The 15,210-nt window shown below is 40.8% G+C and overlaps 1 protein-coding gene across 1 annotated transcript in view; it reads right to left on the reverse strand.

Annotated features, from left to right (window-relative positions):
• Window positions 1-5,051: 5,051 nt before the first annotated feature.
• Window positions 5,052-15,210, reverse strand: part of LOC141330394 (uncharacterized) — a 29,476-nt gene continuing 19,317 nt past the window's right edge. The window contains exon 2 of the mRNA XM_073835522.1: window positions 5,052-6,660. Coding sequence (XP_073691623.1) covers window positions 5,552-6,660 — 1,109 coding nt within the window. The 3' untranslated portion in view covers window positions 5,052-5,551. The remainder of the gene's footprint in view (window positions 6,661-15,210) is intronic.

Below are 15,210 nucleotides of genomic sequence, written 5' to 3' on the forward strand. Positions count from 1 at the left end.
TTGGATGCTGCACTTTAAAGATATAAAAAAAATGACGGTTATGTTTTTTACTACATCTTTAAAAAATCACCACGTCAACACCGTTCAAGATATCCAATATCCGCTCGCAATTTAACATCTTCAGAATCTTCTCTTCATGTTAAAAAAGTTTGGTGTGAACAGCTGGTTGTTCTTAGGAGTAGTGTGAATTTGTTTACAGCCTGATTTGTCCAAAAAAACACATTCAAATGGAAATATCCGGCTTCCTGTTGGTCTTAGCTAATGAGTTTAATTTAGAAAGTTGTCCAGATTGATGAGAACAATATATGTACAGAGTTTGGTGACTGTAGGAAAAACTAACCCCCCAACTTTTGTCAAAAGATGGCGCTATAGAGTGCCTGCTCCACGCCCATTTATGACCTTTTGCCAGTGTCTAACTATCATTAATATTGATGTGTGTGTTGAGTTTCATGAAATTCTTAGCATTTTATCTGCCTCGAAAAGACAGGAATCTAATTTTAAAGTTTGACACGTTGCCATGGCAACAGTATTTGATTTATCATCGACCCCTTTACATATTCTTATCGGCCGTGTTTTGACATGATTTTGATGAAGTTTAAAGAAAATCAAGTAAAATTAAGAGGCTGATTTCAAAGCATTTTGAAAATGACACGCTTCCTGCTGCCAGTTGGTGGCGCTATAACTTTGACTTATAATAGTCACATTTATGGAATCGGCATCATACAACGAACAATCTGGTGAAGTTTCATCAGAATCCGGCAATGTGTGCAACAGTTATTAGACACTTCCTGTTTCTCATTTCTCGCCATAACTTTGTCGCCTTGCCACGGCCAAACCGTTCGAGATATCAAAAATCCCCTCGCAATTTAGCGTCCCCAATGTCTTGAGATCATGCTGACCGAGTTTGGTGACAATCGTATGGAAATCCTGGGAGGAGTACGTTAAATTCCAGAGCATGCGCTTTTTACACAGCCCTAAATATCTCACTTCCTGTTGCGTTGAGAAAATGACATAGAGTACAAAAGTTGTTCAGCTCAATGAGTTCTATATGTGTACCGAGTTTCATATGTGTACGTTCAAGTATGTGTGCTATATGGCCCTCAAAATTCCAGGGGGCGCTGTAGAGTCCCCTTGCCACGCCCCGGTACCAGCCTCTGTGACGTCCTGATGGCCGCAGATTCCGACATGTGTGCAAATTTTCAAGAGTTTTTGAGTATGTTAAGACCCCCTTAAGTGCCCGGAAGGTTAACAAAAAAAAAATAAAAAAAAAAAAATAAGAATCCTTAGAAGAACAATAGGGCCTTCGCCCTTTTGGGCTCGGGCCCTAATAATAATAATAAACGAAGCAGATCCAATAGGGTCCTCACACCATCGGTGCTCGGGCCCTAATTAAAGCTGCGAGCAGCGATGAACGGGCCCTCGCACCCGGGCTCACCGCCGACCGGTGGCTTCAGGAAATCATCAAACGGTGGGCAGTATGCTTTTATTACAGTAAATATAGAAAAAATATGTCATAAGTCATTTAAATGTGCCAAACTTGCCGCTGCCAGATTGTGGCGCTATGCCTGTAACTAATTATTGGCATGTAGATGTGTTCAGGCCAGCACTATTATCAAACATATGAAGTTTGGTGCAGATTGACCTTGGTATGTTTGAGTTAGTGAAAGATATGATATATCCTGCTGCCAACAAGTGGCGCTATGATAATATCTGAATATTAGTCTTTAGGTGTCTTCAGGCCAGGACTCTTACCAAACCTGTGAATTTTGTGGCAGATCAGACATTTTATGGCTAAGTTATAACAACTTCTATGTCTATGCAGAAACATCAAACTTTGTCAGGCCACCACGGACATGCCCTTTAATGAAAACTCAAGATCTTCACAATTTAACATCTCTAATGCCTCAAGATCAGACTGACCAAATATAATGTTGATTTAATTAAATGCAATCAATGCAAGGACTTCAGATAATGCCAACTGTGAACCAATATGCAAAATTTTTCCTATACTCTGATAATGATGATAAGAACATGATTCATGATGATAACAAAATGTTATTATTGCTTGCTTTACGTCCACCACTTCTGCTTAAATGTCATTGTTACCTATCTGTACAAGTTTTGTGTGGATATTGCTTTGCTGGTGACTCCTCCTGTTACAAGACATCACTCTTAAGCGCTACATAACTAAGAATCAATAAGGAAGACGGTGCCCAGTTGGCACATGCATTCACAGTAACCCTCTGCTAGTTTGGATTTTAAGTTTACAGAATTGAAAGGGTTAGACTTTAAAATCAACACCCAGACACATACACAAAAAATATAAAATGTTGCCATTCAGTTTCATTTGTTAGCATTAACTATATTAGTTAACATGACCAATAAATAAATAGCATTTATTAATGTTAATTAATATTAAGCTAAAAAAAGTATTCATATAAAGTTTATGTACTGTGAATTAACATGAACATGAACACAGTTCATGGGGGTGTACAGCAATACACAATAAAGTGCTCTATAAATGCTTTCTTTCAAAATATCTTTAAAAATCAAGTTGAGTATTTTAACGGGGTGATATATATATATATATATATATATATATATATATATATATATATATATATATATATATAACTGATCTTAAAATGATGGTTTTCAGATGTTTTGAAGAGATAACAGTAACGTTTGTTTTGTTGTCAAAGTTTGTCTTAATGTTTTATTATTATTATTTTATATTCAATAAATAACACTATGTAAATATTGTCTATCAATGAAGATAAATTGATCATGCTAAAAAGTTGTATTTTTTAAAATCTTTTGCTATGTGACTGAATAGGACAAGTTCATGGTACAGTTAAGTAAAAAATAAATAAAAAACAACAACTGCAAAATACGAACAATGAAAGACTTAGTGACCCTTTATATTTTCTCAAAATATCAGACTCTCAAAGATCAGACATATTTATGTAATTACACTACATACAGTATGTGCATTTTTGTTCAAAGATGGTCTGTAGGATGGCTCTCTACTCTGTCACCCTCTCTGCCTCTCACCCCTCCCCCCTGCAATAATGAGCTTCTCTCAGCCTGACTGAACGCACACACATACTGTAGAGACATTCACCAGAGTGACAGCAGGTTTCTGAGTTATTTTTTTAATTTTCTTTAATTCATTGAAGCTTGTATAAAATTTATATTTCCAGCACTTGCTCAGAGTGATTAGATCTCTGTGTGAAAAAAGTTTTAAAGAGTTTGGATGCTGCACTTTAAAGATATAAAAAATTAGGGTTATGTTTTCTACTACATCTTTAAAAAATCACCACGTCAACACCGTTCGAGATATCCAAAATCCGCTCGCAATTTAACATCTTCAGAATATTCTCTTCATGTTAAAAAAGTTTGGTGTGAACAGCTGGTTGTTCTTAGAAGTAGTGTGCATTTGTTTACAGCCTGATTTTTCCAAAAATCCACATTCAAATCAAAATAGCCGGCTTCCTGTTGGTCTCAGCTAATGAGTTTGATTTAGAAAGTTGTCCAAATTGATGAGATTAATATATGTACAGAGTTTGGTGACTGTAGGAAAAACTAACCCCCCAACTTTTGTCAAAAGATGGCGCTATAGAGTGCCTGCTCCACGCCCATTTATGACCTTTTGCCAGTGTCTAACTATCATAAATATTGATGTGTGTGTTGAGTTTCATGAAATTCTAAGCATGTTAACTGCCTCGAAAAGACAGGAATCTAATTTTAAAGTTTGACATGTTGCCATGGCAACAGCATTCGATTTATCATCGACCCCTTTACATATTCTTATTGGCCGTGTTTTGACATGATTTTGATGAAGTTTAAAGAAAATCGATTAAAATTAAGAGGCTGATTTCAAAGCATTTTGAAAATGACACGTTTCCTGCTGCCAGTTGGTGGCGCTATAACTTTGACTCATAATAGTCACATTTATGGAATCGGCATCATACAAGGAACAAACTGGTGAAGTTTCATCAGAATCAGGCAATGTGTGCAACAGTTATTAGACACTTCCTGTTTCTCATTTCTCGCCATAACTTTGTCGCCTTGCCACGGCCAAACCGTTCGAGATATCAAAAATCTCCTCGCAATTTAGCGTCCCCAATGTCTTGAGATCATGCTGACCGAGTTTGGTGACAATCCCATGGAATTCCTGGGAGGAGTACGTTAAATTCCAGAGCATGCGCTTTTTAAACAGCCCTAATTATCTCACTTCCTGTTGCGTGGAGCCCATGACATAGAGTACAAAAGTTGTTCAGCTCGATGAGTTCTATATGTGTACCGAGTTTCATATCAATACGTGCAAGTATGTGTGCGCAGTACATCAAGTTTTCAAACTGTGTTCCAGGGGGCGCTGTAGAGGCCCTGAACCACGCCCGGGTCCCAGCCTCTGTGGCGTCCGGACGACGGCAGATTCCGACGTGTGTGCAAATTTTCAAGAGTTTTTGAGTATGTTAAGGCCCCCAAAAGTGCCCCAACGGTTGAAAAAAAAAAAAAAAAAAAAAAAAAAAAAAAAAAAACAAATAAGAATCCTTAGAAGAACAATAGGGCCTTCGCCCTTTTGGGCTCGGGCCCTAATAATAATAATAATCCTTAGAAAAACAATAGGGCCTTCGCCCTTTTGGGCTCGGGCCCTAATAATAATAATCCTTAGAAAAACAATAGGGCCTTCGCCCTTTTGGGCTCGGGCCCTAAAAAATAAGAATCCTTAGAAGAACAATAGGGCCTTCGCCCTTTTGGGCTCGGGCCCTAATAATCCTTAGAAAAACAATAGGGCCTTCGCCCATTCTGGGCTCGGGCCCTAATAAGAACCCTTAGAAGAACAATAGGGCCTTCGCCACTTTGGGCTCGGGCCCTAATAAGAAACGGAGCAGATCCAATAGGGTCCTCACACCATCGGTGCTCGGGCCCTAATTAAATTCACAGCCCTGAAGTACAATAGACATCTCACTTCTTGATTGCAAAAAAACAAACAAAAACGCATCACAGACGAGTATCTTGAATTAAAAAGTTTATTTCCTCCCCACCAAAAGCAGAACAGTTAACATAAGAGCTTACTGATGCTACAGTCTTTTGCTATTTAGCCCCAGAGTTTGTTTAATACCAAGTTCAGATATTCATCCCTTCTTACAGAAGAATCATTCACAAAGCTACATGATAGTATATCTTGCATCTGTGTTCGCTAAATACATCTTAATGGGAAAAAATAACTCAGTTACTTTAAAAACAACAATGAAGAACAAATTAAAATTATATCTCAATCTCTAAATGCAGGTCTATGTTTACGGGGCCTTGTTTTTTGTATGCCTGTGTAGAGCAGATGAATGATTGAAACACTTCCCACATGCAGTGCAGTGATACGTTTTCTCTCCAGTGTGGATCCTCTCATGTGTTTTCAGATATCCTGAAATACTGAATCTCTTGTCACAGTGTGAACACTTATGAGGTTTCACTCCAGTGTGGATCCTCTCATGTGTTTTCAAGTTCCCTGATCTATTGAATCTCTTGTTGCAGTGTGAACACTTCTCTAAGGATTATCTCCAGAGTGGATCTTCATGTGTTCTTTAAGGTTTGCTGATCGTGTGAAACTCTTCCCGCATTGATCACAAGTGAACGGTTTCTCTCCAGTATGAACTCTTATGTGAAAATCAAGACCAGCTTTGCATTTCAAATGCTTTCCACATAGATTACATGCGAACCGTTTCTCTCCTGTATGAACGCTTATGTGCGTTATAAGGTAATCTTTTCGTGCAAAACTCTTCCCGCACATGTTACATGTGTGTGGTTTCTCTCCAGTGTGAATCCTCTCGTGTCTTTTCTGATGTGATGAATGACTGAATCTCTTGTCGCAGTGTGAACACTTATAAGGTTTTTCTCCAGTGTGCATCTTCATGTGCACCTTAAGGATGTCGAACACTGCATAACTCTTTCCACATTGATTACACACAAACAGTTTCTCTCCTGAATGAGCTTTCAAATGCTTCGTAAGGCTTCCTTTTAGTCTAAATCTCTTCCCGCACTGATCACACAGGTGTGGTTTTTCTCCAGTGTGGACTAGCTTGTGTCTCTTCAGGTCTCCTGGATAACTGAATCTCTTGTCGCAGTGTGAACACTTATAAGGTTTTTCTCCAGTGTGCATCTTCATGTGCACCTTAAGGTTTGCGAACTCTGCACAACTCTTTCCACATTGATTACACACAAACAGTTTCTCTTCTTTATGGGCTTTCAAATGCATCGTAAGGCTTCCTTTTTGTCTAAAACTCTTCCCGCACTGATCACACAGGTGTGGTTTTTCTCCAGTGTGGACTAGCTTGTGTTTCTTCAGGCCTCTTGGATAACTGAATCTCTTGTCACAGTGTGAACACTGGTACCGTTCTTCTCTGGTGTGGACTTTCATGGGATCCTTAAGGCTTAAAGTTTGTGTGAAGCGCATCCCGCTTTGATCACAAGTGAACAAATTCTCTTCAGTATGAACTCTCATGTGAGCATCAAGATTATATTTGCACATAAATCTTGCTCCACACTGAGTGCAGGTCAACGATTTCTTAGCTCTGCTAATGTTTTCTCCAGTTTTAGCATGTATTTTCACTTCAACTTCTTTTAATTCTTTGTTCTCCTCTCTTTCTTCAATAAACTCTAAAATAAGCACAAACAGTTTATTTGTCAGAGAGAAATGTGAAAGTACATATTAATGAACCATTCTGATGCAATTTTATATAAAATACACTAAATTGATCTTCAAGATATAATTTTTTAAAGCATTATAAACAAATCACGTTTCTATAAGGTGAACTATTAAGTGTTTGATCAACTACAAAATTATCATTTTGTTAAAAAAAGTGTCCCTATTTATTTGCTGCTTCATCTATATAATTCAGCAGCGTTATAGTTTCTATCACAACAAACTAAATCACACAATCTAAAAGTGCTTGAAACTTTGTAGCTGTAAGTCTTCAGCTGTAACACTCATTTTTTTCTTGATGACTGTGAACTAAAAATACTCTGTAATTTTGATTGTGCAGATAAGAATAATATATTGTTCGAAACTGCAAAGGGTGTACTTTTATTTGTGTATAGTCATTATAAAAGCAGAACAATCTGCTTTTGTAAAATAAAGAAAATAATCAGGGTGTGCTCTCTCTGCAGTCAATTTTCATCACAGACACAAAACCACACAAGGCATAGAAGAGAGGATTGCAATGCATCAAATAATCCTTTTTCACCCACCCTTAATGAAACCGAAAGTGCAGCGCTGCGTTGCGTTGCGCGGACAACTCGCAGGTATCACACACACACAGGACGTGTTGCGTGTAATTCAAGGGGAAGTCTAAAACCGTTTATTTAATCACCAAATGTTTTCTTAAAGAATGATCAAAAAAGCGGCAAAGTTTATTTTAAAGAACAGATCAAACGAAAAGATAAAAAGCGATATATATATTGTTGTAGCCATTTAAGAATTTCTTTTTTTACATTGTTTAAATAGTATTTGTTTGTGTTGTGTTTCAGTTCAATCTGTTTATTACGAAAGAAGTTTGTGTAATTTGTAAATGTCATAAAGGACGTGGTATGAATTGGACGGCAATAGGCCGGGAGAATTGGAGAGGGTCAGACGTACGTTTTTATTTGTGGAAAATCCCTTCTTAAACGAATTTCATTTTGTATAATTTTTATGTTAATTTTAAATATATATTTTTGTTGATCAGTTATTAAAAACAAGGAAAACTGGCATTGTGAAATAAAGTGCGTAACTACCATGCTTCAGCGGCCTGAAGAAAAGGCTAAAACAAATTATAGCTCTATATGAAGCATACAGACTTTATTAGAGCAAAAAAATGCACAATCCTCCAGCCCAGGGTCAAGTCTTTATGAAAATTAACAAAGATTTGGGACAAATATGAGGTCGTGTAAAACTATGAATGGCGCGCTGTGGCGCAGCAGGTTTTCTGTCGGCGGAATGAACACAGTTTGCTTTCTCACCTCACTTCTTTAAATCTGCAACTTTGCTGGCTAACAATATGACCAGCTGGATATAAACCAATGCAAATGTAGCGCTTTTCCTAGCCCTGGTTACTGGGAAAGCGCCCTGAGTTCGTTCTCCTCCCTTCCTCATTCACCCTTGACCCCTCTATCATTCGTCCCCGACCAAGTATAAAAATGAAATTACTTTAACAATGAAATACAATGGGTTTTTTTTCTTTAACACAAATTATAGTATCCAAACAAATATCAATAATAAACAAAATCGTCAAAAAGATTTTCTTTCATACCGTTACACCCTCCCCCTTCTTAATTGTCTTGATGTCCTCATCAGACATTCAACAAAATAAACATCAACAATATGACCAAATGGGAGAGGACATACTTTACCGTTTTCTTTGAAACATCCCAACTACCCAACTTTAATTACGATTCCTCTATGCACTATAGTAATTGGGTGATCTCTAGCTTTGCCTGGTTCATCATAAGTTAGTCTGATCACAGGTTTTACCTTCCTTTTGCTACCAGATCTTTGAGGGGGACACACTTTGGAGTTTTGTTTAAGTCCCGGCCTATTATCTGAAATACATTCAGATTCTGTCTCCTTTTCATTTTCAGACCCGTCTTCGGAAGCCTTGTCCCCTTTTTCATCAAAAGGACTATCACAAAGGATCTGACTTTCTCCCTCACTCATATCCTCCTCTTCAACTCCTTGCAAATCCCTATCATCGGGACTTAAGCTAGGAGGGTTTTCTCGTGACACCCTATTCTCCAATAACTTGTCTATATAAGCTCCATATAGACGGTTAGGTCTTTCATTCTCTGAATCAGATGACTCGGATAAGTTAGACATTTCCTTCTGCATCTGAACTACAGAGTGTCTTCTTTCTGACTTTGACCTCTGGGTATCTCTTTTCTCACGCTCAGCACTAACAGTATTATCATCCATCCTTACCCATTGTCCAATGGGTAAGAGGTGATCACGATGGAGGGTCCTCACTCCTCTACTCCCCTGTTCTGGCCGCACCTTATATACCGGTAAGCGAGGCATTTTTCCCACCACTAGGTGTGGCACTGAACTCCAACGACCCTGAAGCTTATGTTTTCCCTTTAACCCCAGATTTCGGTGCAACACCCTATCTCCAATCTCCAAAAGCTGGAATTTCACTTTGCTATCATAAGCTCTCTTATTCCGTTGGTGCACTTTATCAGCTGCATTGGAAGCACACCGATAAGCCTCCTGTAGATCATTCTTCAATTTTGCCACATATTTACAATGTTCCCTGGTCTCCTTTCCATCAGAGGAACTTGGAAAACATATGTCAACAGGGAGCCGGGGTTCCCTCCCAAACATTAAGTAATAGGGAGAGAATCCCGTGGCATCACACTTAGTGCTATTATAAGCATGGACCAAGTGTGATACATGTTGGCTCCATTGTCTTTTCTTTTCATTCCCCATAGTGCCTAACATAGAGATCAGGGTACAATTGAACCTCTCGGGCTGTGGATCACCCTGTGGATGATACGGTGTGGTTCGGGATTTTCGCACGCCCAGCAGATTCAAAAGATCTTTAATTAACCTACTTTCAAAATCCCTCCCCTGATCTGAATGAATCCTGGCCGGCAACCCATAGTGCACAAAATATTTGTCCACCAGGATTTTGGCCACTGTCATAGCGGTTTGATTTCTAAAAAAGCCTGCGCGTGTCGTGTAAAATGATCAGTAACAACAAGCACGTTACTGATTCCTCTAGAGTCAGGCTCCATTGATAAAAAATCAATGCAAACCAGATCTAACGGGCCGAAACTATCTGATGTAAAGGAGCAGACTTTTTGCAGGGCGTTTTAAAAGTAACACACTGGCCACAATTCTTGATATACCTCTCAACGTCTTGAGACATTTTAGGCCAGAAGAACCGGTTCCTCACTAACTCTGTGGTTCTTTCCACACCTAGGTGTCCCATATCGTCATGCAGAGACCTCAACACTGATTCTCGAAATTCTGTAGGTAACACCATCTGGTAGGTCTCAGTCCCAGAAGAGTTCTTGGTACATCTATGCAGCAGCTCATCCTTTAGTATTAAACGCGTCCCCTCACGTTTCATTAACCCTAACTCCGAATGGCTTTCCCCCTCAACCGGCCACTTCCCACCTTTCAAAGCAGAGATCACAACCCTTAGGGTAGCATCATCCTTCTGAGCTTTTATCAATTCAGCATGTGACTTCTGCTCTAAAGAAAAACAGCTTAATTGAGTAGGAAAAGCAAATGCATCTGGGACACATTCAGGTGATGCACCTAACTGATCTACATACCTAGGTGAACTGTCAAGAGAGGCATCCACATAGACCCCATGGCATATGGATCTAACTTCTGTCTCTGAGATACACTGCCAGTTATCCCTGTCCTCCTCCAACCGGCGAGACAACAAATCCGCATCAACATTTGTCCTTCCAGGCCGATACTGTACCTCAAAATCGTAGGTGGCCAAGGATGCCAACCAACGATGCCCAGTGGCATTCAGCTTCGCCGTGGTCAGGACATATGTGAGTGGGTTATTGTCGGTACAGACCGTGAATCTAACCCCATAGAGGTAGTCATGGAATTTATCCACGACTGCCCATTTTAAGGCTAAAAACTCCAACTGATGAATGGCATACCTCTGTTCAGCATTACTTAGCTTTCTACTGGCATAAGCCACGGGCCTTAAACCCGTAGAATGCTCTTGATACAAAACCGCACCTAACCCTTGCAAACACGCATCAACATGCAAGATATACTGCTTGCTTGGATCTGCAAAGGCCAGCACGGGTGCAGTCGTCAGCCGGTTGATGATTTGGTGAAACGCCTCGGTACAGGATGGAGTCCATCGTTCACCAAAGGGCTCCGATTCCTTCAGATAATTACTTGACTTCTTTATGTCTAACCTTCCTTGCTTCGGGGCATATCCCTTGGTGAGGTCAGTCAAAGGCTTCACTATTTTTGCGTAGTCTGCGATAAATCTTCGGTAATATCCGCAGAAACCTAAGAATGACCTCAGCGACTTAAGGTCCACTGGTTGAGGCCAGGTAGTGACGGCCTTGACCTTTTCGGGATCAGCTGCAATACCATCTGCAGATATTATATGCCCTACATATCTCACTTTAGCTTGACCAAACTGGCATTTGTCAAGTGAAATCTTCAGGCCAGCTTCCCTCAGTCGGTCTAGAACCCTAAGAAGCCTGTCCTCATGCTCCTGCAGCGTTCTCCCAAAGATGATGAGGTCGTCAAGGTAAACAAGAACCTGAAGAAGGTTCATGTCCCCCACGGCTTTCTCCATCAATCTCTGAAATGTCGCAGGAGCCCCGGTAATGCCCTGAGGCATTCTTTCGAACTGATAAAACCCCAAAGGACATATGAAAGCTGTTTTTTCTTTGTCTTCCGGGGCCATTGCTATTTGATAGTAGCCGCTACGAAGGTCCAAAACCGAAAACCACTGGCTCCCGGATAGACAATCTAATGCATCCTCAATACGTGGGGTAGTGTATTGATCGGGGACTGTCCGACTGTTTAATGTGCGATAGTCTATGCACATTCTGATACTCCCATTCTTTTTACGGGCTATCACAATGGGAGAAGCATATGGGCTTCGGGATTCTTTTATAATCCCAGCCGTTAGAAGTTCCTGCAGATGCCTCCTAACATCCTCAATATCAGCCGGAGCTAATCGTCTCGATCGTTCACGAAAAGGCTTAGAATCTGTCATCCGAATATGATGCTCTACCCCTTTTGCTAGACCAACATCCCACTCATAGAGTGAGAAAACCCCTGATCGTTGTGCTAGCTTTAGGCTAAGCCTTTCTTTCCAGCTCTCTGGCATAGGGGAGTCACCAAACTTAATTAGGCCAGGGTCAAACTGTTCTGAAACTGTTTCAGCTTCCATTACTGGATTCACAGGGTCAATCAGAAACAAATGTCCAATAACGGTACCCACAGGAACAAGAGTGGTTCGCTTTGACTCATTGTGTATTAAAACAGGAAAATGATTTACATCAACCCCATTGCTAGGAACAACCATTGGCTGAAGTAAAACCCCTAAAGGTAGGGTCACAGAGGATGATGCTTCCACCATCAGAACCTGTTTTTCCACCTTTCCTAAAAACTCCACCCTGCAGATGGCACAACAATTTCCTTCTGCAGATAAAGTCAGTGGACCTGGGCCATCCCATATCACACCGCCTACATGATCTTCACTGCTATCAGAGGTGGGTGGGGTGGCATCTTGTGATGGAAACTCTGTTGCTGCATGGTATGCGTCAACTGTAATGCCCAAAGCCTGGGAAATATCCACCCCTGACCGGTCTTTGCAAAGCTCAGCCAACCTTTTAAACAGATTGGCATTAGTGCCTAATATAACCGGCGTCTGGTCAGGGCTGGATAGTCCCGGACATATTAATGCCAAAACTGAAATCGTCTCTCGAGATCCAGTGACCTTTTCAGGAAACTCCAGATCAACCATCACATAGCCTAAATATGGGTAAGTTGACTCACTTAAACCCCAAATGGCTAACCCAGTAACCGGATGTATGGTAAGGTCAGACAAATACCGCCTATACCAGTCTTCAAATATGATGGTGACCTGTGAGCCACTGTCCAATAAAGCTTCACATGGATGTCCATTAACCCTTAAGGGTACCACAGATGTTGGACCTATAAGCCCTTTGGGTAGCTGCCTAGCTCTCTGCACATCTACAGCACTCCTCTTTAATGAACAATCACTAACATCAGCACTGGCCAAAGACGAGGACACCTCCTTATTTCTTGCTTTCCTCAGGGACTGAAGGAGCTTCTTTATAACCTTGCTTGAATTCTCTGGGTTTTTACATTTAACAGAGTAATGACCATTCTCCCCACATCGATAACAGTAAAAGTCATCTGTATCTGTGGAAGGTTTGGGGTATCTTACCGTTTGGGGCATTGACCTAGGAGTCTCAATGGATAAAGCGGATGCAGGAGTACATGAAACTCGGGTTGTGGCTTTTTGCTGCAGGAGTACATGAAACTCGGGTTGTGGCTTTTTGCTGTAGTCTTTTTACTTGCTTCTTGAGGCTGGCCACCTCAGAATCTAAATCCACACTAGATATCACCGACTGCGGAGTAGGTTCCCCTGACTCCACCACATCGATACACTGAGTGGTAGTCATGGCTGCAAGCAAAGCTTTCAGCTCTTTGACTTCTTTTTTCAGTGTTTGTACTTCATTCTGTTGACTTTCCAGCTCTGCTTTTGCATGGATTTTATGCACTGAGGTGCTCAGTTTAACCCTTGAGGCTTCATATTCCTCCTCTGTTCGAATCTCTCTCAAGAGATCCAAGAATGTTGGGGGTGTTTCCCTTCTTTCCCTCAATTTGAGGTGAACCAACATCATATCTGAGGCAACTGCCCCTCGAATGAGTTGCTCGACACGTGTTCGATTCGCTTTATCAGCTGGTAAGCCCCCGCGCTGCACTACTTTAGTCAGAGAATGCTCTAAACGTCTTAGGAAATCTGACAATCTTTCACCTGATTTCTGTTGCATCGAACGAAAGGCAAAATAAAGCTCTTCACCCGACTCAGCAGTACCGAAAGCACTCTCAATCACTTCTAAACACTTTTCTGGTGATACCTCTGTTTCTGCAGTTCGTACAGCCTTTACCACAGCCAAGGCTGGACCCCTTAAACTTTCCATTATTCGTCGCCGTTTCTCCTTTAAAGAGCACTCGCTCTCTTCGACCATAAAATAAGCCTGCTCTAGCCAATGCTCTAGAGACTCCTCACCTGATGGGGTCGGCATAGTCCCTGAAAATATTCTGAGGCGACGATAACTGCTGCCTTCACTAGCAGGTTTTTCAATCTTTGCTAAAAGGTCCCCAACGGCACGAATAATAGCTTCAGGAGAACTGGTGGATGAGCCTAATAAAGTCTCCCCACTGCCCCCTTGTTCTCCATCTTGGGATGCAGAGTCGCGTCTTTCACTTGTGGTTCCTTCGGCTGAATTTCCCGCAACCCTAACAATGGGCCATGCTCCAGCGCCACTTTTGGGCAAAATCTCAGGGGGAACTTGGTGTTGAGCTACTTTCTCTTTGCATTCGCACAAAGCAGCTAAACAACCTAGCTTATGATTGTACATTCTTCCACGTACTCTCACACGACCCAAACATTTGATTGTTTCTAGATTTTCCTCAATCTGAGAAACCTCTGATTCCTCAGGAACCATCACCATCAAAGCATGAGACACATCTATTGCCTCACCACGACACCAACCTTTGAGCTCATCCACAAGCTCCGGATACAGGCTTTTAGATGTCATTCCTCAAAACAACCTCACTTAATTCTCTTGTCTTGGAACAATCTTTTGGGAAACCAAAACAATCCCAGCGGTGCCTCCAATTTATGTAGCGCTTTTCCTAGCCCTGGTTACTGGGAAAGCGCCCTGAGTTCGTTCTCCTCCCTTCCTCATTCACCCTTGACCCCTCTATCATTCGTCCCCGACCAGGTATAAAAATGAAATTACTTTAACAATGAAATACAATGGGTTTTTTTTTCCTTTAACACAAATTATAGTATCCAAACAAATATCAATAATAAACAAAATCGTCAAAAAGATTTTCTTTCATACCGTTACACAAATATATGGTAACAATCCTGACATTAAGCATTGGTCTCTGACTTAACCTCTCATACTCTATGACAGTGGAGTAGTGTTGTCAAAAATATCGATATTTCGATAAATATCGATACTGAAATATCTGAACGGTACGAATACTAATTTCCCGAAGTATCGATACTAGCTGTCACTTTCACTTCTCCACAAAGGCGCGTGACCGCAGTGCCTGTCTGTCGTCTCGTTCAAGTGAAGCGAAATGAAAGGCGAGCCCGCGACCGGCTTTGTTTGATAAAGAACACAGCAGGAGCGCTATCTGGAAATAGTTCGGATATGAAGCAAATGAACATGGAAAGCCGAAGTACACAAGCAAGCCAATATATAAGAGTTACAGAGAGCAGTGCTAACAAAAGGCGCTAACACCACTAATTTCGCAAAGCACTTGAAAGACCCGGATCTATATAAAACATTTCGAGAGGTTGGTAACTGTGCTCATTTTAACATTACTGGATCATTAAATAAGATTGCCTATTATTGTTGCTCATATGAGTGTTTTCACGTTTTTTACCGTAGTTCGTTAATATAATCTGA

Source organism: Garra rufa, chromosome 1 (assembly GCF_049309525.1).
Source record: "Garra rufa chromosome 1, GarRuf1.0, whole genome shotgun sequence".
NCBI classification, from domain to species: domain Eukaryota; kingdom Metazoa; phylum Chordata; class Actinopteri; order Cypriniformes; family Cyprinidae; genus Garra; species Garra rufa.